This window comes from Eptatretus burgeri, chromosome 8 (genome assembly GCF_056783735.1).
Source record: "Eptatretus burgeri isolate ZD-2024b chromosome 8, Ebu_testis_v1, whole genome shotgun sequence".
NCBI lineage: Eukaryota > Metazoa > Chordata > Myxini > Myxiniformes > Myxinidae > Eptatretus > Eptatretus burgeri.
Genome location: NC_140968.1, coordinates 35,741,302 through 35,766,448, shown reverse-complemented (window position 1 = coordinate 35,766,448; position 25,147 = coordinate 35,741,302). Strand labels below are relative to the sequence as shown.

The 25,147-nt window shown below is 43.3% G+C and overlaps 2 protein-coding genes across 5 annotated transcripts in view; one reads left to right on the top strand and one right to left on the bottom strand.

Moving 5' to 3' along the window:
* The window catches only part of LOC147021515 (uncharacterized), a 107,694-nt gene that overhangs the window by 15,913 nt on the left and 66,634 nt on the right, over nt 1-25,147 (top strand). The gene's annotated exons all lie outside the window — the stretch shown is intronic.
* On the bottom strand, nt 172-23,665 carry LOC147021516 (P2Y purinoceptor 3-like). Of its 2 annotated transcripts, XM_085891523.1 has the most exons (3): nt 23,577-23,659; nt 12,688-12,786; nt 172-4,860 (listed from the first exon to the last, which is right to left on the bottom strand). In XM_085891523.1, the coding sequence occupies exon 3, from the start codon at nt 4,687-4,689 to the stop codon at nt 3,673-3,675; it is 1,017 nt and encodes a 338-aa protein (XP_085747649.1). In that variant the 5' UTR covers nt 4,690-4,860; nt 12,688-12,786; nt 23,577-23,659; the 3' UTR covers nt 172-3,672. The 2 variants fall into 2 exon arrangements, with proteins under 2 accessions (XP_085747649.1, XP_085747648.1); XM_085891522.1 differs by lacking the exon at nt 12,688-12,786 and having other exon boundaries at nt 23,577-23,665.

Below are 25,147 nucleotides of genomic sequence, written 5' to 3'. Positions count from 1 at the left end.
ATATATATATATATATATATATATATATATATATATATATATATATATATATATATATTTTGATTGCAATGCCTTACAGGGGGGACATTTGATGGTGGTGTTTCCAAGAGCAAGGGATTGATTGCACTCCTCAGTTAAAATATCAGGTGCAATCTCTACTATGATGTTTTGGTCGTTACGTTCAATGATAAATCGGTGTTTGTCATTACCAATTGTAGGCTTACGCGAACAAACTTGTGCACGCATCTTTTGTTTGGTTTTGTTTTATCTTTCACAATGGTGGATGCATTTTGGAAATGCAGGACACCAACAGGTAAATGGCAAACCTGTACAACGTGCAGCCTTGCATTTGTCACAGCTCTCTCTCTGTTGGCACCAGGCTTGTTTGCTTCAAATCTAATTTTAATCACGTTACGTAATGACACTACCACTACATCAAGCTTTCCAGAGAGATGTGAATGTTGCGGAGGACTTTAGACTGGAAAAGTGGGAATAGGGAGGAGGTGATGGTGGCAGAGGTGGTTTGGAAGATCCAGGAGCGTGGTTGGGAGGAATGAAGTCCGAGCCTGGCACACCAAGCACAGCCCATATTCCATGGAACTGAACAGTTTGGTACCAGGTAGTACAACAAACAGAATCGAGAAATGGGGACAGTGCAAAACAAGTGTCCAACAACCCTTCAACATGCAACAATTTTTTTTCTTTATGACTTGCTACATAGTATCTATTATCAGCAGCTACACAGAGGAGGAGAGAGGAGAGAAGAGAGAGAGCTAGAGGGGAGAGACAGCGAGGGGAGAGAAAGGGGGGTGGGGAGAGAGAATTAGAATGAATATATATATATATATATGTATTTAGAATGAATATATGTATATATATATATATATATATAGTACCAAAATGTCAGTTTATAGATTGATTTCGCTCCCTTGAGAAGTTAATCAAACTTTACAACTTACTAACAGGGGAGGACAAGATAACTCATGCTGAGACCTTTCGAACTTCATAACATGGTGACATGTAAACTTGAAAGAGTAGCAAACACAAAATGCCTTCACTTGTATGTTTTTGTAAGTTCGGCCCCCATTTCAACCATACAGAGATTTCTTTAGATAAAAAATTGCTTTGTCATCACCATTAAGCAAAGAACTGCACACACCATTAGAGCGTAGTCTGCCATTCCAGTTTGCTTGGTACCTGGCATGAAAGCCAAGCACAGAATAAACAGGATCAGCAAAGGATATACTGCAGCTCTTGTTGAAACAGTCAAGTTGGGTTCTGAAAGTAGTTTCTTGGATTAAAAGTTCACCTGATAAAGGGTTTCTTTTCGTACTTGAACACAAATGTGAAAAATATCTAATTCACATCAACTCGCTTTTAGTCGATGTTATGGCTCGGCTGGCTATTTCATCACGTGATTCAATAAATAGGTTTTTCAATAAAAGACGCTGAAGGAAGCTGCCGTTATTGAGAACATGATTAGCAATGATCTGCAGAAACACAGGTCTCCACATTTACAAAAACACATGTCTGTACAGGTGTCCACATTTATGATAGAGCAAGGGTACCCAAGAAGGTAAAGGTATCCCAAACACCTGTCAGTGGGTACAGGGAAGCAAACGTTTGGTAGAATTTTCCAGCCAGCCATGTTCCACACAATACACTCGGAATATAATAGTTGCCCTTTGTAGTCGAAGATGGCTTTTCACATGAAACATGGACACCACCTGGTAAATAATTAATTTATATACAGTATTAAATTAGCTGGATTTCTCTGCCTGGATTTCTAACAGCCTCTCTCTTTCATGGCACTTTCCCTGGGACGTCATTACGTCTAGCGCTAGGCAAGGCCTCTACGGACGTGTCCAGCACTCAACCCGTCCGGTCGCATTGCTCATGGCAGTTGAACACCATAACCCATAAATATGACTATCTAACATCCGCTGGTGATGGGTTGAATGCCAGTTGCTCGGTTTTGAGATGATGGATTTAGTAAGATGGCGGCTAAGTAACATGGCATTACGTCTGTACGTTTGTGACGTCGTTACGGCGTCACATCAAGTGCGAGCTGAGTGTTTATGCCGGTGTATTATTCATGACTGAATGAGAATTGCATTATGCAATTTGATTTTTTTAAAAAGACGACGTAACATCTGATTCTTGGGAACAAAACAAATTCACAACATTGTTTTTGGAGAATAAGTGTGCATATTAACGTCCATAAACAACCAATGCTTGTCGATGAGTCCTCTGGCTTAGCGTCCATCGCTGACGAGGAGGATGACGGTTGAAAGCTCGGTGGAGATTCAAACCCAAGCTGGAGAGGTCAGAGACTAGTGCACTACCTTTATTAGGATATCTCTAGGATATCCCATTTGCTCAGGGCCCTGTCACACCTTGACGTTTTAGCCAGCGTATGGCAACGTATCAAAATGTATGTAAAATGCTGGCATACGCTGAACTATTGATGTTTTTTTTCAGTTTTGGAAATATTCATAACGAGTTGGACGTATGCATGACGTATTAGTAGCATACACAGAACGTTTCGATAACTTATAGATAACTTATACCAACGAATGCTTAGCGTGTTGTCGGCGTTCACAACTTATGCCCAACGATAGTCTAACTTATGCATAGCGCGGCAGCGTATCACCGACGATCATGTGGCGTAGCCTATTAAAAGGCTGCTGCTCGACGATTCAAATCATAACCACATGAGACATCGAAGTATCAACATCACCGTCATGTCGAAGAAAACTTCGAAGAATGCTGCAAATAAGTCTCCTGGCCGTGGCCGTGGACGCGGACGCAAGGAGGATCCATCATCACCCACACCCTCCCCATCACGCTCACCTACTACTACTGACATGGACCTACTACTACTACTACTACTACTGTTATTACCTACCACAACTACTACTACTACTACTACTACTACTGATACTTCTGACATGGACATCTACTCAACATGGAGTCTGGAACACTGACAGGTTCCTCCTGTGAACTCCATTTTTATGTACCAGTTCCCCTAAACACTGCAAATACGCCATTATAGGGTAGCTGTAAGTTAGAAACACATTCAGTAAGTTCTGTGGTCGTCCGGAAGACGTCAAATGCGTCTACATACGTCAATATGCATTGGAGATACGTTACACATAGGTTCAAAGCACGTTACTCATAGGTTAGAAATAAGTTTCGGGTACGCTAGACATGACCTCGACGTATTTTGACTTATGAGTAACTTACAAGTAACGTGTGTTGACGTGTGTCGACGTGTGTCAACGATCGCATAACGTACCTACAACTTGTGGCCAGCGTATGCGGAACGTGTGAGTCATACGCCGAGCACGTCGGAAAATTTTGAGCATGTTTAAAATTTGTCGACGAGCTCGGCGTACTACGATGTATGCCAGCGTGCTTCAGCGTGCTCTTAACGTATACAAAACTTACCCATAACGTATTTGATGTGTGCCAGCGTATTCGCCAAATTTTTCATACGTCGGCATACGCTGGCTAAAACGTCAAGGTGTGACAGGGCCTTCAGCTAGGGAGTCTGTCACACATTAGGTTTATGCTATTAGATTGGTGTGAACAAAATGGTTTAGGATGGAGTTGAGATTTAGACTAAGAATAGTGACGCTGTGCTATGATGTGTCACTTTGTCAGACAAGTTTAGACATGATCCTGTGTCATTCGTAAACGGCTCAGAGCTGATACTGCAGCCTGCCGTAACCGGTCACCTGAGGTGTAGAGTAGCAGAGGGTCGAGGAAACAGTTGCAGTTTGAAAGCAGCATGGTGGAATATAGGGCGTGAACAGAAGCTTGCAACAGGTTGCAGCGATTGGGCAAAAGCAGGCTGACGACCACAAGCATCGTACGAGAAGCATGCACAGGCAAAAAGCAGATGGCGAAGATAATCTGCACCGTGAGGAGGAAACGCGCAGCTCGGTGGCGGGAACGAGCCACACGTGTGCACATGGCCTTCCCAAGCAGTGTGCGAGCAATACGGGCATGGAAGAATACCATGAAGCCGAGTGGCACCATGAAGCCCAAAACGATTTCAGTTATGCTCCAGATAGCAAACGGCCCCTTCAGGCCTGTCTGATTGAGGCTAAGGCAGCGGGTATGGTTCTTGTACATGAAAGTATTGAACATCGGAGGAAGTGCCAGCTGTGGCACAATAGCTAGGCCCCAGAGGCCTAGGCAGATGAGTTTAGCACGTTTTATCGAATCGTGTTGGAAGGTATGCAAAGGGCGAATCACGGCGGCACAGCGCTCCGCACTGATGCACGTCAGGAAGTAAATGCTGCCGTACATGTTAGCATAGAACGTGACGATCAGTAAATCGCACATGCCCTCGCCAAGATGCCAGTCGTTACGCGACAAGTAGTAGGCCACTCGCAGTGGCATGACAGCGACGAACAGCAGGTCAGTGAGTGCTAGATTGAAAAGGTACACCGTATAACTGGACCAGCGATTAATATGGCACCACGTCACCCAGATGGTGAAGCAGTTTCCCAACAAGCCAAGGATGAACTGCAGGATGAAAACAGGTGACATAAGGGGCGGCAGGAAATCCTCATCAATCCAACATGAGTTGGTTGCTGTCGAGTTGGCCCGTGCCATTTTGATTGCATCGTTGTCGGGGGTGATGGAATGAAACAGTAACACTGGGTCCAGCTTCCTCATTGAAGTTACAATATTGTGCACAAGACGTTTAATGAAACGACTGTGTCCCGGTCATGTTGTCCCCCTCGAAGTTAAACAAGTCGCCATGCGAGTGTTGCGTTGATGTGTATGAACACAGAATGCACCATGGCCAGGCACGGCATGAAGTCAAATCCACTGCACATGTCTTTCCTGTTGGGGACAAATAGGTCAGAGGTCAGTTTACTTTTCAAATATTCACATTGTAAAAGCACTTTAAATATATTCCATCCTATTATTTCATTCCTGATTTATATAATTTGAAAAAATCATAACCCATGGAAAAGTGGAGCTCAGCAACTCGATGCACAGAAAGAGAAATCACTATCATCAGCATTCTCTAAAGTCTTTCAAAAGTGGAGACAGACTTGGTCAATATTTTGCTATTTAGCTAAATTTGTGGTTTGTTAATGATACCCCGAAGGAGTGTTCCAAGATGAAATATTGAATTGCTGGTTTTGCACACTTACTCCAAAGGGCTGTTTATTTAATTATATGGAGAGAAGTCTCATTTCCCTCTCCTGGAAAAAATCCCTGTACCAACTGACATTGGTCCTTTTGAACCTGCTGGTGAGGCTTGCACGTCATCCTGCGTCTTGACGAAGATCCCTTCTGATTGGGAAATCATATCTGTGTTCATCATTCTCATTTGTTCAGTTCTTAGTACAAATCACTCAAAGACTCTATTACATGACATCATCACTTCTTTATTTTGGTGCTCAAGTTTGAGGCTTATGTGAGAGCCAGAACACAGGACAAAACAGAATGTGGAGAAACATACCAACAGCAGGGTTGAGGGACGCAGTAAAGGGACACTTGGAGGAAGAATAGGTGAGGGGAATAATAAGAGGAAGAGAGGGGGGGAGGAGGTGAACAAGCGGATATGAACACAAATACAGCAAGAAGAGGGATGAAAGAATAGGAAGGAAAAACAGCAATGGAACAAAAAACAAGAAGGTGTGTGGAGGGAGAGGAGAAAAAACGCAGTAACTTGGAAAGGAATTGGGAGGGTTAATGAGGGTAGAATAGATCATGAGTACAGACGGGAGGATGACCTGATAAGTTGGTGAGCAGCCATCTTGAAGTTCTGGAAGGAAGAATGAGATTGAACATAGTGAGGAAGGTGGTTACATAGGTGAGAGAAAAGAGGAACAAACGAGTGGAGGTGAGTCGTGAGTGGATTTTGGGAATTACAGTATCACCAAAAGTGGGTAACTGTGACACTGAACACACTCTAGATCAGGGGTCGGGAACGTTTTTGACTCAGAGAGCCATGAAAGCAAAATATTTGGAAATCTATTTCAGTGAGAGCCATATAATATATTTTAAGACTGAATTCAACTAAATGTGAGTATAATAAGCCTCTGAATTTATTCTTTTAAATAATGTTGTTATAATACTCACCATTAATGGGACTTCTGGTGCTGCATGGATTTGCTGATGGCTTTGTAGTCTGGTTGGTACTTGGTGAGGTTAAGCTTCATGCAAGCGTTGAGGCTTTCATCCATTAGACGTAATAGTAGGTTGGACTTGATGTTTTTAAGATGTGAGAATGACTGCTCACATGCATACGTAGATCCAAACAAGGTCAATATAGCAATACTCACACGCTGCAGTGTGTGGTATGTGACAGGAAGCGCGTTCAAAGTTTTGATAATCAGCTGGTCTTCGGGTTGAAGTTTTTTCATTTCTGTCCACATGTACTTGCTCGCCAACTCCGCTTTCTGTCGTGCGATTCTTTCCAAATCTTCAATCAGTGAGTTGAACTTATTCACCCACATGTCTGAGGCCTTCAGGTCAGCCACTTCTGCTTCAAAATCTCTGACGGAGACACCAGGAATGTAACTCAGGTCGGCTGTGTTCAGTGAACACTCGTTTGGATGGGTGATGAACTTAAAAAGACGAGTGTGCTCACGAAATTCTCCAAAGCGTGCTTTGAATGACTGTAGGAGACTGGATGTGAAGCCAGCTAACTGGTGGAGATCAAAGTTTTGAGTGGGCTCACTTGCTGTGCATGCATCTTTAAATTGTCTCAGTTTTTCAAAATGTAGTAAACGACCTGTTTCAAGAACCATGATAAAGAGCTCCAGCTTGTTTTCAAAAGCAAACACAGCTTGTTGAAGGGATAACACTGTATTTCCAATGCCTTGCATTTTCACGTTGAGCTCGTTCAGATGTTCAGTCATATCCACGAGAGAGTAAAACTTGAGGAGCCACTCAGTTTCGGCTAGCTCAGGATGCTCAATCCCTTTCATTTCAAGGAAAGTCCGGATTTCGTTCAGGCAAGCCGCAAAACGGCTAAGCACCTTCCCTCTTGAAAACCAACGCACATTGCTGTGCAAAAGCAGACCGTGATAGTTATTTCCAACTTCATCCAGCAGTGTTTTAAACTGGCGAGCATTTAAGGCTCGGGCAACAATAAAATTGATCACACGAATGACCAGCGACATCACTTCGCAAAGCTGCCCATCACACATCTGAGCACAAAGTCCCTCCTGGTGTAGAATGCAATGGAAACTTAGGATGGGTCTATTTTCATGTTCACGGAGAAGCGCCACAAATCCTTTGTTTTTCCCCACCATACACGGAGCACCATCAGTACACACTGAGATAAGTTTATCCAGAGGTAGATTTTTTTTCTTGAGCGAACTCCATGAAAGACTTGAATAAATACTCACCTCTTGTGGACCCTTTTATTGGCAGAACAGCAAGACTTTCTTCGCGCAGTGTATCACCAGCAGCATATCTTGCAATCACACTGAACTGCGACAAATGGCTTATGTCTGTTGACTCATCCAAAGCCAGGGAAAAGAACGGCGCTGTATTTATGTCCTTCACTTGCGTCTCCTCCACTTGGTTTGCCATCATGATGATACGATCATGAACAGCTCTTGCCGACAGAGGCATGTCTTGTATCCATTTGATTATCTTGTCTTTGTTCGGAAGATCATCAAAAAGTTCATTGGCTACATCCAGCATGAACGTTTTTGCATACTCGCCATCTGTGAATGGTTTTCCGTTCCTCACTATTGCTAAAGATCCAGCAAAGCGAGCGGAATTATAGTCACCTTGCCGGGTCCATACGCGGAGTTGCTGCTGGCTGGCTTGCACCCTGCTCAGTAGCTCTTGGCACGCTTTCTTTCTGCTGTCTCCCGCAGGGTATTTTGATGCAAAGGTAGCATGGCGTGTGTCGAAGTGCCGCTTTATATTCGACCGTTTCATCGATGCAATTTTGTGATTCCAAATTCGACACACCACAGAACCTGCTCTCTCCACAAAGGCGAATTCTTCGGCCCATTCGTCCTGAAATGTACGATACTCCTCATCTTTTTTTCTTTTCACCATTTTCTTCGTCGAAGGGTAAGCTTCGAGCAAGTGAGAGAGAGGGAGATGTTGACCCAACTGAGGCTTGGCAAATAGTGAGTCTGGCTGGCCTGCGCATGGGCTTATATACTCGAGAGGTGCGGCGCGGCTGGCCGACTCTGGGATGCTGTCGCCTCAGCGGTGGCACGTGATTGGTCAAGATGAATTCCGCTACGCGTGTCGGCGGCGGCACGTCATTGGAGGAACCAGAATCACTAGTCGCCTCGGCCGCATGACTGGACGAAACAAAAACCGCTTCAGCCAATTCGGAGGCGTTTTTTCTTCTCTCCTTCTGCCAAGTTCAGCCCTGCACGTGAATGAAGCACGACGCCATTCAAACTATAGGTAAAGCTTCTGCGAGAAATATTGGGCTTTGAAAGTTTCAAGCTCCAATTTTATCTGCGAGCCAGATGCAATCATCAAAAGAGCCACACCTGGCTCGCGAGCCACACGTTCCCGACCCCTGCTCTAGATCAACATCATGCCTTAAAAATCGTCATTGTAGGATCACATCACATGCTGGAGCTTATCTGGTGGATCTGAGTCATTCCACCTCATATCAATGGAGGCCTCCCAGTTGAGCCCCTCAGATTTACTTTAAACTTTCATAAAATAGTTCCCAGGTATCAAAATGAAGCTGCGTAAAATTTTAGGTCCATAGATGTGGTCAACTCCGAGATATTGAGGGTTGAAAATGTGGTTGTGGCCCTATTTTATGGTCGTTGCGAGCATCACAAAATGAACGGCTACTTTTAAACTCCCACAACGTTTTAAATATTAATGCTAGAGCCTTGAAATTTTCAGAGATTATTCTTCAATAACTGCTCTGTAAGAAACAAACATAAAACGGAGTATACGTCTATTAATTTTTATGACCTGATCAGTTGAAATCCAGAAAAAAAAAATGTTGGTTTTGTATGACGACCCAACTTTGAGACCCCAAATATTTTTATTGATCCATCCCAGAAGCTTGAAATTTTTCAGGTAATAACTGTATGGTAGTAGTATTCAAATACATGTTTACTTTTCTTAATCATTCGTATATAATAGTCATGATCCCTCAAAAATTGAAAATTTTAATTTTTCCCCGAAATTCAGGTGAGGATTGCAAATATATGACAAGGTATACCACTTCAAATTGTTCACCATTGGAAAGAGCATAATCAAGTTAACTTAAGTCTAACATTTCAATGTGGTATAATGTTTATATCAATATTTTAAAAATATTTGAATAAATGATGTTCTGCCAGTGCTGTGTGCGTTGTGTGTGCTATTTAATGAACAGTCCTTTCACATGTAGTACATATGTGTAGTACATGTATATACAATGTACATACGTATCATCTGCTATTAGGATACCATGAGCACAATACTTTGGAATTTGAATTTGTAATTCTTTGTTTCTCATTTGTAAATAGCAAGAGCTTAACTCATCTGGCTGGGGCTAAAAATAGAACTCAGGAATAGTGGCTGATCTGCTGATGTCAGCAGTGTATATAGTTACATTCAAGGGAGGACATTTGTTGGGTTCTTTTGGTCCATGTGATGAAAGTTATTGATGCTCCCCTCACGTCAACTGGGAGGAAGTACAAGCTCGCACCTGACTTGGAAAAGCAGATCAAGGACCTATTCAAATCATTTACGTGAAATGTTTTATTACATTGTTATTGCAGTATGTGATATATTTTTGTATTATTAATTTGAATCATAGAACTAATCATTCATGATTACCATGGTGCCCACACCGTGCACACACTTCGTGTATTCATGACTGTGTTAACAACAGTTTTTAAAAAAATAGAAAATATTGTTGCGAATTCGCGCCCGCCGGCGTGCGATCGGCCACGTAACTCGAATCGCGACACGTCACCCCCCAGACGGACAATTCAGTCGTGACCCTCCGGGAACTACCACCCGGAGCCAGTCAAGGGTGGGAGTTTAACCTCACCACAACTCAGTCCACATTCTACCCGCGCGAAATAGGGTCCGATCGCCAAATGGTCGATTTACCTAAGTACTCGTGCGAGTAGCGTACCGAGGAGTTTTACCACGGCACAGGTCGACTCTGGACACAAACCGCTTAAGCGGCTCGTTCCGTGCTGCAGAGATAACCGAGCGGAGTTATCGTCGACCTCGACGTTTCAGATTATTTACCGGGTGTTTTTAACCCACTATCAATCCCTTACGTGATGCGAGATGGAGATTCAATAAAAGGAAGGAGACGAAGCAAAGTGGGAAACAGTTCAACAAGCAATGCACATTTATTACGGAAACACGGAAGGCACGTATATTACAGTCAAGACAAAATGCAACAAATAACAGTCAAGCCAAAAGCAATACGACCGAATAAAAGGGCAATTATTTACAACACTTATACAGTTCTACTTGTCGGGACTCGGCGCCACATCACTCATTCCAAAAAGCAAAGGAAAGAAAGCCACCCTCACAGGCAAGGAGGCAGACAGGTCTGTGGACCAAATGTGCGTAGAACCTGGAGGAGCAGCCAGGTCCACGAGACCGAGAAGGTCTTACCCGCGTCCTCGTGATGCGATGGCGGGCAAGCCGCAATGTCCGCGCCGCGGCGCCCCGACTCCGTGCCTCTGGCGTGGTTGGTGAGCCCTCTCCGGCGTGCTCCGCGCAAGCAGTTTGGTTGGCACCACGTTTAGGGTGGGAGAGGAACGGGGCGCCCCCGGCACTATCTCAGCGCGGATGGGGGGGGGGGAATTGCTGATGCTCAGGGAGAGGGGAATAGCTGGCTGGCTTGGACCCCGCGACGAGACGAGCGACCCCCACACCGCAACCTCGATGCCGACCGCCGTATTCACTCGACTCGAACTCGAACTCTTCACTCGCCCCGACCAGCCGCATTCACTCGACTCGAACTCGAACTCTTCACTCGCCCCGACCAGCCGCATTCACTCGACTCGAACTCTTCACTCGCCCCGACCAGCCGCCTTCACTCGACTTGAACTCGAACTCTTCACTCGCCCCGACCAGCCGCGCAAGTCGCCTTGTGCTTGCGTCTTTATAGACCGGAGGAGGAGCCTATATGCAAATTTCAGGAACAAAATGCGATTGGAGGCGGGGCCACGCCACCCTCTGTTCAGCCATTGGTGTGGCAAAAAGGGGGCGTGAGCCTTTTTTGATCCGAATTCCTTCCTGAGAGGAATTCACATTCATCGCGCTGAGAGGCAGGGCCATACCGCCCGACGCTCGCCCATTGGACGGAGAAAAAGGGGGCGTGAAGCCTTCCTGATCCGAATTTCTCCCTCAGAAAGGCTGCCATTCGCGCTCGCGGCTCGATGCATTCGGCACCAATCGCCGAACGGGCCCCAGACAGCACGACGTTTGGTGTTGACTGGTGGTGTGGTCGGTGGTTGTTGAAGGAGATAGGCAAAGGTGGTGGGGGGGGTTTGCTGTGGTGGTTTAGAAGTTGGCGGGCGTCGTTTGGGAATGGCGGTGAAGCGATGTTTGCAGGATGGAGTTGTGAAGGTAAAGGTAGTGGCTGTTTGCGTTGTTGGCGGCTTAATGGTCCAAAATAACAATAGAGAAAGAAAAATGGCTAACTCAAAGCATCGCAGCCTGGATGAATCGCACATATTCCCTCTATACAACGGGTTTGGGCTAACTACACATGAACTTACCGATATATCTCACCTGAGGACTCTTTATGGTGTAATGCGAATTTCCACAACCGTAACAATATATTAAAAAAAAAATATACCACTTTGATATTTGACACTTTTGTAAACTTGAATATGTTCTTTCCAATGGTGAACAATTTGAAGTGGTATACCTTGTCATATATTTGCAATCCTCACCTGAATTTCGGGGAAAAATGAAAATTTTCAATTTTTGAGGGATCATGACTGTATTATATATGACTGATTAAGAAACGTAAACATGTATTTGAATACTACTACCATACAGTTATTACATGAAAAAATTTCAAGCTTCTGGGATGGGTCAATAAAAATATATTGGGTTTCAAAGTTGCGTCTTCATACAAAACCAACATTTTTTTTCTGGATTTCAACTGATCAGATCATAAAATTTAATAGAGGTATACTCACTTTTATGTTTGTTTCTTACAGAGCAGTTATAGAAGAATAATCTCTGAAAATTTCAAGGCTCTAGCATTAATATTTAAAAAGTTGTGGGAGTTTAAAAGTAGCCGTTCATTTTGTGATGCTCGCAACGACCATAAAAATAGGGCCACAACCACATTTTCAACCCTGAATATCTCGGAGTTGACCGCATGTATGGACCTAAAATTTTACGCAGCTCCATTTTGATACCTGGGAACTATTTTATGAAAGTTTAAAGTAAATCTGAGGGGGTCAACTGGGAACATTTTCTTAAATTTGGTGATTTCAGATGGAATGACTCATCTGTCAATATACCTACGAAGGAACTTCCATTTTAATCTTGAGGTGTGCAAGCCGAGTTACTCTTATCCATCGCAAAAACGACAAATTCCTCATGATTCTTAGCACACCACCATTGATATTAATCCAATTAAAATTTCTAATAACTTGGAACAATTCATTTATTTTTAAACATCATTTATCATAATCATTTTTGAAGGTTTGACTAACTTTAGGCTTATTAGCTTACCTGGAATGTATTTCTGGGGAGCTTATGGAATGGCACATTATCCCTCTGTCAGTCCGTCTGTCCGTCCGTCCACAAACACTTTCAACTTCTTCTCTGAAACTACACACACAATTTCGATGAAACTTGACCATAACATTCATCAGCCGTGTTGTACCAAAGTTTGTTCATGGCATTTGAAAAAGCGTGGTGTAAGGGGTTCTACAGGGGAGGAGGGGGGGGGGATTTCCCCCAAGAGAGGTATTTGCTCTCCTCTCAGAAACCACACACACGATTTTGATGAAACTTCACCACAAACTTTATCACCCGTTATGGACCAAAGTTTGTTCACTGCATTAAAAAACAATTCCATAAGTATTTACTTTCTTCTCCGTTACATATTGTGTGGGTCATCCAAGATTAAATCTTGAAATTGAATCTTGTGGTTCCCTGGTTATCTGATCCAGCTGCTACCAGGTGAGTGCCCAAGGGTATTGGCCATCTATTTTTTTGTTTTAACATGAGATAGAGAGAGAGAGAGATAGAAGTTGTTATCTCCACATGTAGGTTTCAGAGGGGAGAACAGAGTCCTCCCAGGGCTCGAAGTATCCAGCCCCATGTTGGTAAGGGATCTCAATTCATGGACTAAGCTGTGAGGTTTTCTTGTTCTCAAAGTTTTGTTCCGAGGGTTCTTTTCATGATTATCACCGAGCCCCGGACAGCCTCCAACTGTAGTTTGTTTGTTGTAATATTCCCAGGGATGTTTTTTTTTTTTTTAAAGATCTTCATGAGGTTTTTCTTCATCATTCCCATTGCTCCCACTATCACCGGTACAATCTCAGCACTCTTCAGATTCCAAGATCTTTTCACTTAAATTTTGAGATCCTGGTATTTGGTCATTTTCTTGATTTCTGTGTTATTTAGACCAAAATCAATGGGTCTTTTTAATACCTCAAGTAGAAATGGTCTTTTCCTCTTTTTTCTTGTGCGGTTTTAAAAATAATTTATACGTGTGTGTGTGTGTGTGTGTGTTAATTATACATTTCAAGTCTGGGAATGGAAAGTATTATTGTTTTTGTGCCTCTGTAAATCAAATGTTAATCTTCCTTCTGGCACTATTAATGTTTGCTACAGCAGAATTTATTGAGATATTAAATCATGTGGCAAAAACCTAGAATTTGGCAAAGATGTTCTTATTTTACGGTCATGGCAAAACCTCCCACTGCTGGAACTCATAACCGTTTCAGCGATGACGTCCGAATGCATGATGGGCACAATGGTCCATGTTTTTGGAAAATTATCATGGGGGCCTATAACGCCCACAAGTAAATGCTAGCAGATGAAACGGTGGGATTACTGTTCCCTGTGAAGTATCGCATACTCTCAGATACAATGCCTTGCCTGGAAAGCACCAGGATGACAGCCTGAACTCTGACCATATTATTTTAGGGACCACACCTGAAGTGGACAACTCAGGGGTGAGTCCACTAACCACCACTGACCTAAGTTTCCATCTTGTTTTACTTCCGCCTCCGAAGGTGGACGGAGGTTATGTTTTCATCCTTCTCTGTCTGTTTGTCCATCTTTAAATTCTCAAAAAAAAATTTAACTCAAAATTTGATATTGGGTCATTCTTGGTGCAACCTTCTGCCATCTTTCAACTTTCCTTCAGGTGGGAAGCCAAGGTATTTGTGATGGCGTACCATCGACTTTACTGTCGTTTGATGAGGATCTGAATATGATAATATTGAAAGTCATTTTTCGTAATTAAGAGATTGGGCCTAAAACGACATAGTTACAGCATGATACCTAAAGTACAATATCGTGTGTGTGTGTGCGTGCGTGCGTGCGTGCGTGCGTGCGTGCGTGCGCGCTAGTGTCGTAGTGTCAACAACAAAAAAATCGGGATATTTCAAAAGGCTGTGGACAGATTCTGACAAAACTTGTGGATGAGTTGGGTCAGTAACAAGAACAGGTGTAATTAGATTTTGGTTCAAGTCTGGATGCGGACCTGGCCCATCACTCTGTTCAACCTGGTGGAGGTATGTTCTCTACTAAGTGCCGTTCTAGATACTGTATATATCGCCATCCATCTCCTTCTCCTACACACTGGATACATTTTTAACCTCCCTCCGCCATCTTCGAAGATGGATGGAGGTTACTGGTTTCACCCCTTTCTGTTTGTTTGTTTGTTTGTTTGTGAACATTATTACGGAAAATCTCCTCGACGGATTTCGACGAAACTTGGTGGGGGGGGGGGTTAGGTATGGTCCAAGGATCATGCCATTAAATTTTGGACTTGGTCCCCCCCCCCAAAAAAAGAATTGTTAGAGAATTTTTTTTTTTTTTGCATTTCTACATGTTTTCAGTGATTTCCAACCCCCCCCCCAAATTTTTTTTATCCCCTCCCCAAAAGACATTTTTTTTGCATTTCTACATGTTTTAAGTGATTTCCAACCCCCCCGAAAAAAATTGATACCCCCCCCCCCAAAAAAATAGAGAATTTTTTTTTTTGCATTTCTACATGTTTTAAGTGATTTCCAACCCTCCCCAAAAAAAATTGTTAGAGAAAAAAAATTTTTGCAACTTTTTTTTCAACAAAATTTCGATTTTTTATTTTTATTTTTTGCATTTTTACATGTTTTAAGTGATGTCCAACCCCCCCCCCCCCCAAAAAAAAAAATGTTGGAGAAAAGAACTATAATTCTGTCAGCACTGTTGACATCATATTTAATGAATAAGATATAAGGTTCACTTGAGTGACCCAGCAGTGTTGGCGGCGGAGGTTTTGCACTCTCCCGAGTGCTCCCCCTCAAGTTTGCTCTTGTAGTCATAAATTTGCACGGGCGATACTGATAACAGTGAAACCATCAAAGACTTTTGAGTCTTGCTGCTGTTTCATCAAAGCAACTCTGACTGTTTGTGCGATTCTCCAATTATTAAATTTTGTCGATAAAGTCGAGGCTCGTCGAAGAGCTTTTACTCTTCGCTGGGTGATACACTGTCACCGTCCCTTTGCAGGTTTTAATACATCCTCTTGTCGTTTGAGCAGGCTTTGTGGTTCAGTTGTACAATCAAATTGCAAGGTTGTTTTGTTTATTTATTTTGGGCATGTATAAAAGCTTGCATTCGGTGTTTCTGTGTACTATTAGATTGCTCTTAGAAATGCCGGTTTGTTTTCCATCGGGCTTTTAAAAATGTGTGACAATTATGTTGTAAAAGGCAAAATTTGGGATGTTCTCTTGCATGGAGTGAAAATGCTTGCGGAGATGGAGGCGGTGAAGGAAGGAACAGGTGGAACAGATGTGAGAGCGTGGACTTTGAGAAAAGGAAGAACAGAGCTTAGACTCGGATGACAGGCATATAAAGATTTACTGTCGAGCCTCTGCTCTATTATTATTATTATTATTATTATTTTTATTATTATTATTATTATTATTATTATTATTATTACAGCTATCTCTTGAGAATAGTTGGAACAAATCTGGATGATCAGGTTCATTAATCTATCCCAGGCCTCAGGTACCTAATACAGGTATTTAATTTGTTTCGAAGCAGGTGAGATATATGAACTGACCTTTTTTACTTCACATGAAATGACGGTCAAGGTTTTAATAAATGTTAAATATTGTTACAATCTGCCAGTCTGTTCTGGTTGCCCGGTTCAAATACGGTGAGTCGTGTTAAAAAAAGACCGCAGAGGTCCGGTGGGTCAATGATTCCGGGTCAGATCACGGCCTTTTAATCTCCACTACCGTACCCACTGGAACCAGTGAGCTATCCAAGCTCTATGCCGGTAGGCGACCACGTGACCAATCTTAATCTTAGGCTGAGCAATCTAGGTCACATGATGCGATCCAAGTGGTTTCAAACGCACTCCAACTAACCTGCAACCAGCATAAACGAAGCGGCCAGGACAAACGGAATTCATCCCGAGACCAGGTATATTTATTAAAAGCAAATGGCTCGAGGAAAGGAAACAATAATGAAGCTAAGTACAAAATAAATAAATGGCCACGCAACAATAATGAATCAATCTCTTTTTAACCCACGACCGATTACTGGGATAATACTGTCCGTTAAAGAAGAATAAGAATATTGTTTTGTCTTGTAAATTTATTTGAATATTTTTCATTAACTGCTGCATTACAACTAGATAATAATCATAATAACTTATCTAGATGAGTTGATTCCTCAGAGGACCTTTTTCTGACTTTATTTATGCTGAAAAAGTTAGGTGCCAAAGGACCTCGTGTCAGAATTGAACAGTTGATGCTCCACAAAGGAAGTTGATTAATTAGAAAATGTGCGATCGTTGGTACAGGGATAGTCAAGGATGTTTGGGAGCAAATTGAAATTTGTGGCCAAACGTCAAGCTCGCAACGTCAAACCTCTCGGAGCCGCAAGACGTTCGGCCTGTTGCATTCTTTCGTTGCACTTCGTATGTCTTTGCAAGTCCTCTCAAGTATAGTATCGAGGAAGTCAAGGTGCTCGCAAATACAGTTGTCGAAACACAGTGTAGTAACTTACAGAGCACTGTTTTTATTGGCCTATCATACTTGAAGTCTTCTGTACTTTAGGCCCTGAATATTGATATGACTCTTTCCAAAACATCACCCAGAGAATTCCTCGAAAGACAAATTGTGCTCTGTTAGTTTGTTTTTATTGGCATGATACACCAAGTGGTATTTTAGGCACACTGTCAACATCCGTATGGAAATTGATGGGTGCTGTGAAGAGTTGCTCTTTTCTCTCTCTCTCTCTCTCTCTCTCTCTCTCTCTCTCTCTCTCTCTCTCTCTCTCTCTCTCTCCCTCTCTCTCTCTCCCTCTCTCTCTCTCTCTCTCCCTCTCTCCCTCTCTCCCTCTCTCCCTCTCTCCCTCTCTCCCTCTCTCCCTCTCTCCCTCTCTCCCTCTCTCCCTCTCTCCCTCTCTCCCTCTCTCCCTCTCTCCCTCTCTCCCTCTCTCCCTCTCTCCCTCTCTCCCTCTCTCCCTCTCTCCCTCTCTCCCTCTCTCCCTCTCTCCCTCTCTCCCTCTCTCCCTCTCTCCCTCTCTCCCTCTCTCCCTCTCTCCCTCTCTCCCTCTCTCCCTCTCTCCCTCTCTCCCTCTCTCCCTCTCTCCCTCTCTCCTCTCTCTCCCTCTCTCCCTCTCTCCCTCTCTCCCTCTCTCCCTCTCTCCCTCTCTCCCTCTCTCCCCTCTCTCCCTCTCTCCCTCTCTCCCTCTCTCCCTCTCTCCCTCTCTCCCTCTCTCCCTCTCTCCCTCTCTCCCTCTCTCCCTCTCTCCCTCTCTCTCTCTCTCTCCCTCTCTCCCTCTCTCCCTCTCTCCCTCTCTCCCTCTCTCCCTCTCTCCCTCTCTCCCTCTCTCCCTCTCTCCCTCTCTCCCTCTCTCCCTCTCTCCCTCTCTCCCTCTCTCCCTCTCTCCCTCTCTCCCTCTCTCTCCTCTCTCCCTCTCTCTCTCCCTCTCTCCCTCCCTGACTCGCTCTCTCTCTCTCTCTCTCTCTCTCTCTCTCTCTCTCTCTCTCTCTCTCTCTCTCTCTCTCTCTCTCTCTCTCTCTCTCTCTCTCTCTCTCTCTCTCTCTCTCTCTCTCTCTCCCTGACTCGCTCTCTCTCTCTCTCCCCTCTCTCTCTCTCTCCCCCCTCTCTCTCTCTCTCTCTCCCTGACTCTCTCTCACTCTCCCTGACTCTCTCTCACTCTCCCTGACTCTCTCTCTCCCTGACTCTCTCTCTCTCTCTCTCTCTCTCTCTCTCTCTCTCTCTCTCTCTCTCTCTCTCTCTCTCTCTCTCTCTCTTTCCATGCTACACATGTTGTAAAGGCAGATGACAACTGGCTTTGTACATATTTTGTTTAGATAAACAGACAGGAATTTGTCAGTGCCGCATACACATTCCAAATGTGTACCTAATTCATTGTGTGCCTTGATCAGAGCACCGACATTGTCCCAAACCCGCGTTGGTTTCACAAGCAGGGTGATTCATCGAAGTGTGTGCCATCCCTCAGGTGGACGTGAAAGATCCCACGGTGTCCTCTATGAAGAGGAGACGAGCTATTGCCGGCACCCTGACCAAATTACAAATTGCTGCTCTCACCTACAGGGGGCACTGCATCGACGGCGCAGCCACGCGCTCCAGCCAATGATGCCACTTGCAGCCACATGAATGAAAATGAAAAGGAGAAAAGAAAAATAACTTGCATTGACTGAAATAATATATGTAAAATTAAGAAAAGTTCCTTCAGTGTTGATAGCAGTCACCTGGACAGGAATTCTTTGTGAGGTGCAGGATGAAAACAATTACCGAGTTCAATATGGAAGGCATGATTCATTGTTCTGAAGCAACTTGGCAAATTATTTGTTAAGGAGAAAAGTTGATGCATCTTGTTTACAACTTTTAGAGTAAGATGTGCTTGTAGCACTCCTACCTGAGTGAGGGGGGGTGGGGGAGGAGAGCGGTGAGGGATTCTGGCAGACATGGCACCCAGTTTAATGTCCAGCTGAGAGACGGTACACGCATTGATGAATCACCCTGCTTGTGAAGCTTGTGAAGCACCAGGATGACTGTTTACATAGCTCAGTTGAGATTCGAACCCAGGCAAGTCAGCTCTGAGACGAGTGTGCAAACATCGAAGGCCTAAGCTATGCTGCTAGTCCCACTGTACAGTAAAATCCTCACAAAGGATGGGATTTTTAAAGAGGTGCAATATCTTGCAGTAAACGCATGAATCAAATTCTATAAAGCAAAATCTGTGCAACGACATTCTGCAAACAAAATCAACGAGAAAGCATCTGAAAATGCAATGCACGTCCATGTCTGCTTTGTTTTTGTGCTTCTTCTTCTTCTATATGGTGAACATGAGAAAAACAGCTAACAACTCGAAGGGCACTCGGTAGAGCGCATCCCTCTGCCCCGTAATGCCTGATCCACGAGAACATATCGGGCCAAATCAACACATTTTTCAGAGATCGTGCTATATTTTCGTTTAGCTCCATCTCTCAATGGTGAAGAATCACTTAAAAAATTATCAGATCCAGATCCAGATCTTCACCAAAATTTAAACAGTTCATCCTTGTCACACACCAAACCTGTCCACAAAATTTAATTCAGATCCATCCACAACTTTTTGAGATATCCTGTACACAGACAAACAAACGGACACAAAGCGGTGAAAACATAACTTGTTTCACCTTCGGTGGCGGAGGTAACAAAAAGGCGATTTTAGGCAACCTTGACCTTTTGACCTCAAAAGAAATGTGCTTCAGTGACTCAGTATACAAACCCTGCTAAAATCGCAAGTCAATCAGATGGAAAATTGATTTTGTGACTTTGACCTTTTGACCTCAAAACAATCAGCTGCTCGCGTTTTATTGGTGAACCTATTCAGTGACACAATATGCAATCCCGATTCAAATTTCAAGTCACTCGCATGAAAATTGATGATTTATGCGACCTTGACCTTTTACCTTTTCATCTAAAAAGCACACAAACAATCGGGTTCTCGCTTTTGATTGTTCAACCAATTCAGTGGCCCAATCTGCAAATCTGTAAAATTTCAGGTTTATTGGATGGGAATTGACGATTTTATGTGACTTTGACCTTTTGTCCAAATTATTAATTTGTCTTCTCCATATTATCATAACAAAGCTTTGTTGACAAAAGCTCAAATGGTTAAAAAAAAAAGTTACGGACAGACAGACACACACAGAAGTGATTACAAAACCCCGTATCCGCTGCACAGGGGATAGGCTAATAAGTCAAATCACTCCTAACATCCAATCCTCCCGTTGCTCGTAACAATATTTCATTCGAAGGACGGTAAGCTCTGTAACGCAGGAAAACTGCTGACACTGACCCTGCCGTATGTTTCATTCGGATACGATTCCACTGGGAAACTTGCACATGACAAGACAACACAACAAAACATTCTACCACTGTTTCTATGAGCAATCAATACTAGGAAGTTCTTTCCCCACCCCCCCCCAAACTTCGGATGAAATTGTCCAAAATAACCAGGCACAAACTAAAACCAGATCTTAAAGAATCCTGTGTTGGCACTTGCTTGTGGATGTTCACCGAAGATAATTTGCACACAACCCTTTCCATAACATTGCTTGTAGAGCTTTTCGTAACACCATATTATGAGTTGTTTATGACACATCAAGTGAGCAAGATTGAACATACGGGTATAACTCGGTGTCTGCAGATATTCCTACATTTCCCTGTCCTCGTTCATTCTCTATCTTTGCCTTCCTGCTGCTATGGAGAACAAGGCCCAAAACACAGCTCTCCACCCTTTCCTATCCTGTGCTGAATGTGCTTATTCCATCGTAATCGCAGCTTCCATGAGATCCTGATCCATTGCTTGCTTTCTTCTGGTTCTTCATCCACCCCAATGGCCTTCTACCGCTCATCCTGCTTTGGTATATTCTTCTGGCTCATCCTTTCCTCCTCCATTCTTTCAATATGTCTGAACCATTTCAGTCTCGGTTTGTGTATTCTCACACGTGTTGTTATTTGTTCAACTCTCTCTCCCTCTCTGATTGATCTGCATCACAAAATGCTACAATATTGGAAGTCAAGAAAAAATAACACAGCGAGGCCCTCATGGTTTCTTGCTGCCCGTAGTACGATGCACCCATATTTGTGTTTCCAAACAATTCGGTCCTGTATTTATAGTTCTGCTTCTTGTTACTATTGTGTTTGAGCTACTGCTTCACTTACACAAGTTCACGGAGATTGGAAGAATGGAAATTTTTCAAACACACAATGTCCATCGGTCACCAGAATGTGTCCCTCAAATTTGAACCCCAAGGCAACATGCGGCCTACTCCAAAACAGGTTCTCTTTCTCCAAGCGAGCGAGTCAATAGCGTTAAAAGCAGTTAATGTGTAACTTCCCCACATGCCTCGTTTAAGGCAATTCTTCACCGTCGGATGCACTATAATCACTACTTTTAGGATTGTGGGATAATGAGATCTAATGCAACCATTAGAAGGAATAATTCATTGATTAAAAAATTTAATTCATTCTCATTGCCATCCAAACTGGAATTGTTAACCATCATCAGAGAATATCAAATTGAAATGCATGATTTTTTGAAAGTATCTTGTGCCTGGTAAAGGATACATTTTATCTCGGGTGTGGTTAGAACTCACCGAGGTTGCACAAACTTGTTTACATGTTCTTTGTTTAAGCTGTTTTTACCACGATTTCTTCCTCGTCCAAACAGAGCAGTTATGTAAAGCAAGTGATTTTTATTCCTTAGAAACCCACTCCGATTGTCGATGTTATAGCCCCCAACAGCAGGTGGCTGGACAGAGCAGACTACCATTAAATACACTATCTGACCAACAGTCATGGGACACCTTTTCCACCACTGGAGATAATCGCTGCTCATAATAAGAAAGAGTAGGTGTGACCCACACGGTCTAGTGGTTTTTACACCCAGGTGGCACGGCCTCGATTTCTGGTGTGGGCACCACACGAGCAGGAGTTGTGATCGCTTGTGTCGCGACTCAAGTAAAATCGAAAGGTGTTCCCGAGTTCGCTCGATCGAATGATGATGATGAGAAAGAATTAGGGGAAGGGAACAGTCCAATTGCTTATTTTAAATCAAAAAATAGAAAATTATTTGGAATACCTAATGTTTTAATATACCATACTCCGTATTTATAGAGGGTCGGTGCTGCCAAAGCAGATTCTTGGAAAGGGTTATACTGGATGGTTTGCCATTTTTGCCATTGCCTTCCCAGCAGTCATTGGGGCAGAATTTGTCATTTGTTCACGGTGCCAGTAATAGTTCACCGACTCTTCACAAAGGACACCGTGGGATCTTTAACAGCCACCAACTAATGTCAGTATACAGAATGCTAGTTTAATGTCCACCCAAGGGGATGGCACACACATTGATGAATCGCCCATCCTGCAAAACATCAGGATGACAGTTTATAGCTGGGTCAGGATTTGAACCCAGGCTGGACAGCCAAGAGGTGAGTGTGCTGACCTCCAGGCTATCCTCTCAGCTCATAACCTAATATCGTGGTTTTAAATTATAAATGTGAACCTTTTAAAATGTGATATTGTACACCTGGCAGCAATCACGTTGGTTCATTGGTGTTTTGATTTGAACCCCGAGGCCTAGCTCATGGTATTGTGACATCATAAACCCAGGTTCAAGTCCCATACACCAAATGTGCTTGTTCATTGTCCACTAATTTTGTAATTTATGTAAAAGTACATTGATGTCCACTAAAGCCATTTTTTGTTTTTCTGCATGTGGTTTATGTACAAGCTACTCCGAAAACCCGATCAATGTTTAAAAAAAATTTAAAATTTAAAATATGCAAATTCTGATACTTATGGAAAGTAGGAATTTACAAAGAATCTTAAATACTAATTAAATGTCGTTTTCAAAAGGGACATTGGGCGTGCCAATGTGCGATGGGATGCAGGCTGTGGTTTGCAAGGTGATTGTTGATGGGGTAAAAGGGGATGTAATCAGGTATGCTGTACACAGACAAACCAATATTATGAATCTGTAAAAGAGTTGTACACACTCTGACTGTGGTTTGCAACATTTCCAGAAAAGCTCACATTTTTAGGTAAAAAAATTGCCTGGACAGACATGTATTGCTTGGATCATATCATGGTACTTGTTCTGAAGGACTTCTTATTCTTCTCCTACTCCACCACAACACGGGTAGATGTTATGAATACAAATACATTTTTTTAACCCAGAATAATTATTTATTATTTCTCCTACGATTTGGCTATTTAATTAGTTAATAATTGTTCATCTTCTTTACTGTCAACATTCTGACGTATGGCTTGACTGCAATCAAAACACGTTTAACAGTTTGATCTGATAGTTGCATTGAAGTTTTTAAGGGTTACATCTTTTAGAATGACTGCATGAACTCTCACCTGGTGGTGGACGCAGAAGCTCGCAGATGTCCAAACATGCCACATCCTGAGCGTTCAGAGGGCGTGCTTGCCATTGCGGTAAGAGCAAGGGAGGAGGAAGATGAGGAGGAGGAGGCAGAGGAGGAGGAGGGAGTGGTTACGTTGGAGGGGAGAGGTAGGGGATAAAGAAATCTTTGCTAGCCCTCAAAAAGGAAAGTGTGCAATGGTGACATGGATTTTTGCAAATTCCCCCTGAACACCAGTCCTGGACTGTGTTGTGTGTTTGAGAAAAAAAAAGCCTTTTTAAATGTAAAAAGGTTTAATTTTCTTTCCAAACATTAGCACATTAACAAAACAAATGTAATTCAGCCTGAAGAACAAAGTACACAGCCAAACACAGCTTGTCGAAACAATATGCTTCGTCAATCAAAAGCTTGTCAAAACACAGGACAATAAACCAACCTTGGTCCTCATGCCAAAACACATTGCCATACAAGAAATGCTTGCTGTTTCTGCCATCATCAGAGGGACAAAATGGTGGATATTAAATTTACAAAAAAGATACCCCTGACTTAAAGGCTGCAATAAGTGTGGCTGTCCTCAGGAAAGCCAGAATACAATGCTGGACTCATCCAATTCTCAAGAATTGAGCTCTCTCACCTTCTCCTCCTTCCAAGTCCAGGTGGGGTCTGGTTATGTCATTCTATGTTGTATGCTCTCTCGCCATCCCCCACTCTATATACAGTAGATAGCTCTGCAGCATTCTCTGCCTATGGCATCCAAGGCGAACTCTACACACGGCTTACTTATTGATTTCCTCTGCTCTCGTAACCAATGTGTGGCTCTCAATGCAATCCTTTCGTCTCCTCTCTGTGTCAAGGCTGACGTTCCTCAAGGCAGTGATATGGGCTTACATACAAATTCTGGGCCTAGTCCTATTCCTGATCTTCATAAATGATCTTTCTGACTCTCTGGAAAATCCCCTTTATCGATTTGCTGATGACTCCACCTTCTACCATGACATTCTTCATCCTTCAGATAGGCAGGCTGCAGCCTCTTCCCTTTCTTCAGACCTTGACAAAATCGCAAGCTGGTAAAATGCTTGGAAAATGTCTTTCGATCTTAAAAAATCTCAAACTCGCACTATCGCTCACTAAAAGGACTATCTGGCTACCCCCTCTCCACCACCCCCATCTTCTTGCCGACTGGGCATCCTCCATTGTACAAAGTCCTTTCTTCACACAGTTGAACTTCTATCCACCTACAAGACCTTCATCTGCAGCTTGATGGGGGTACTGCTCTCCCCTCTGGGCTGGCTCCACTGCCTCACATCTTGCTCAGCTTGACACCATGGAAACAAGGCCTTCAAGATTATTGGAATATCCCATGATGAATCTGAGTCTCTGGGCCTATCACTTCATCACAGAGTGGTCGGTGGTCTCTCTGTCTTCTACCACCTCTTTTAAGGTCTTGCACCCTCTGCTCTTTCCATGCTTTGTCCCCCACCCCCAGGTTTCTACAGTGTACACACGGTCCACCATCAACCCCATCTGGTGAAACGACCTAAATCCAGGGTCACTGCTCACCTCCAC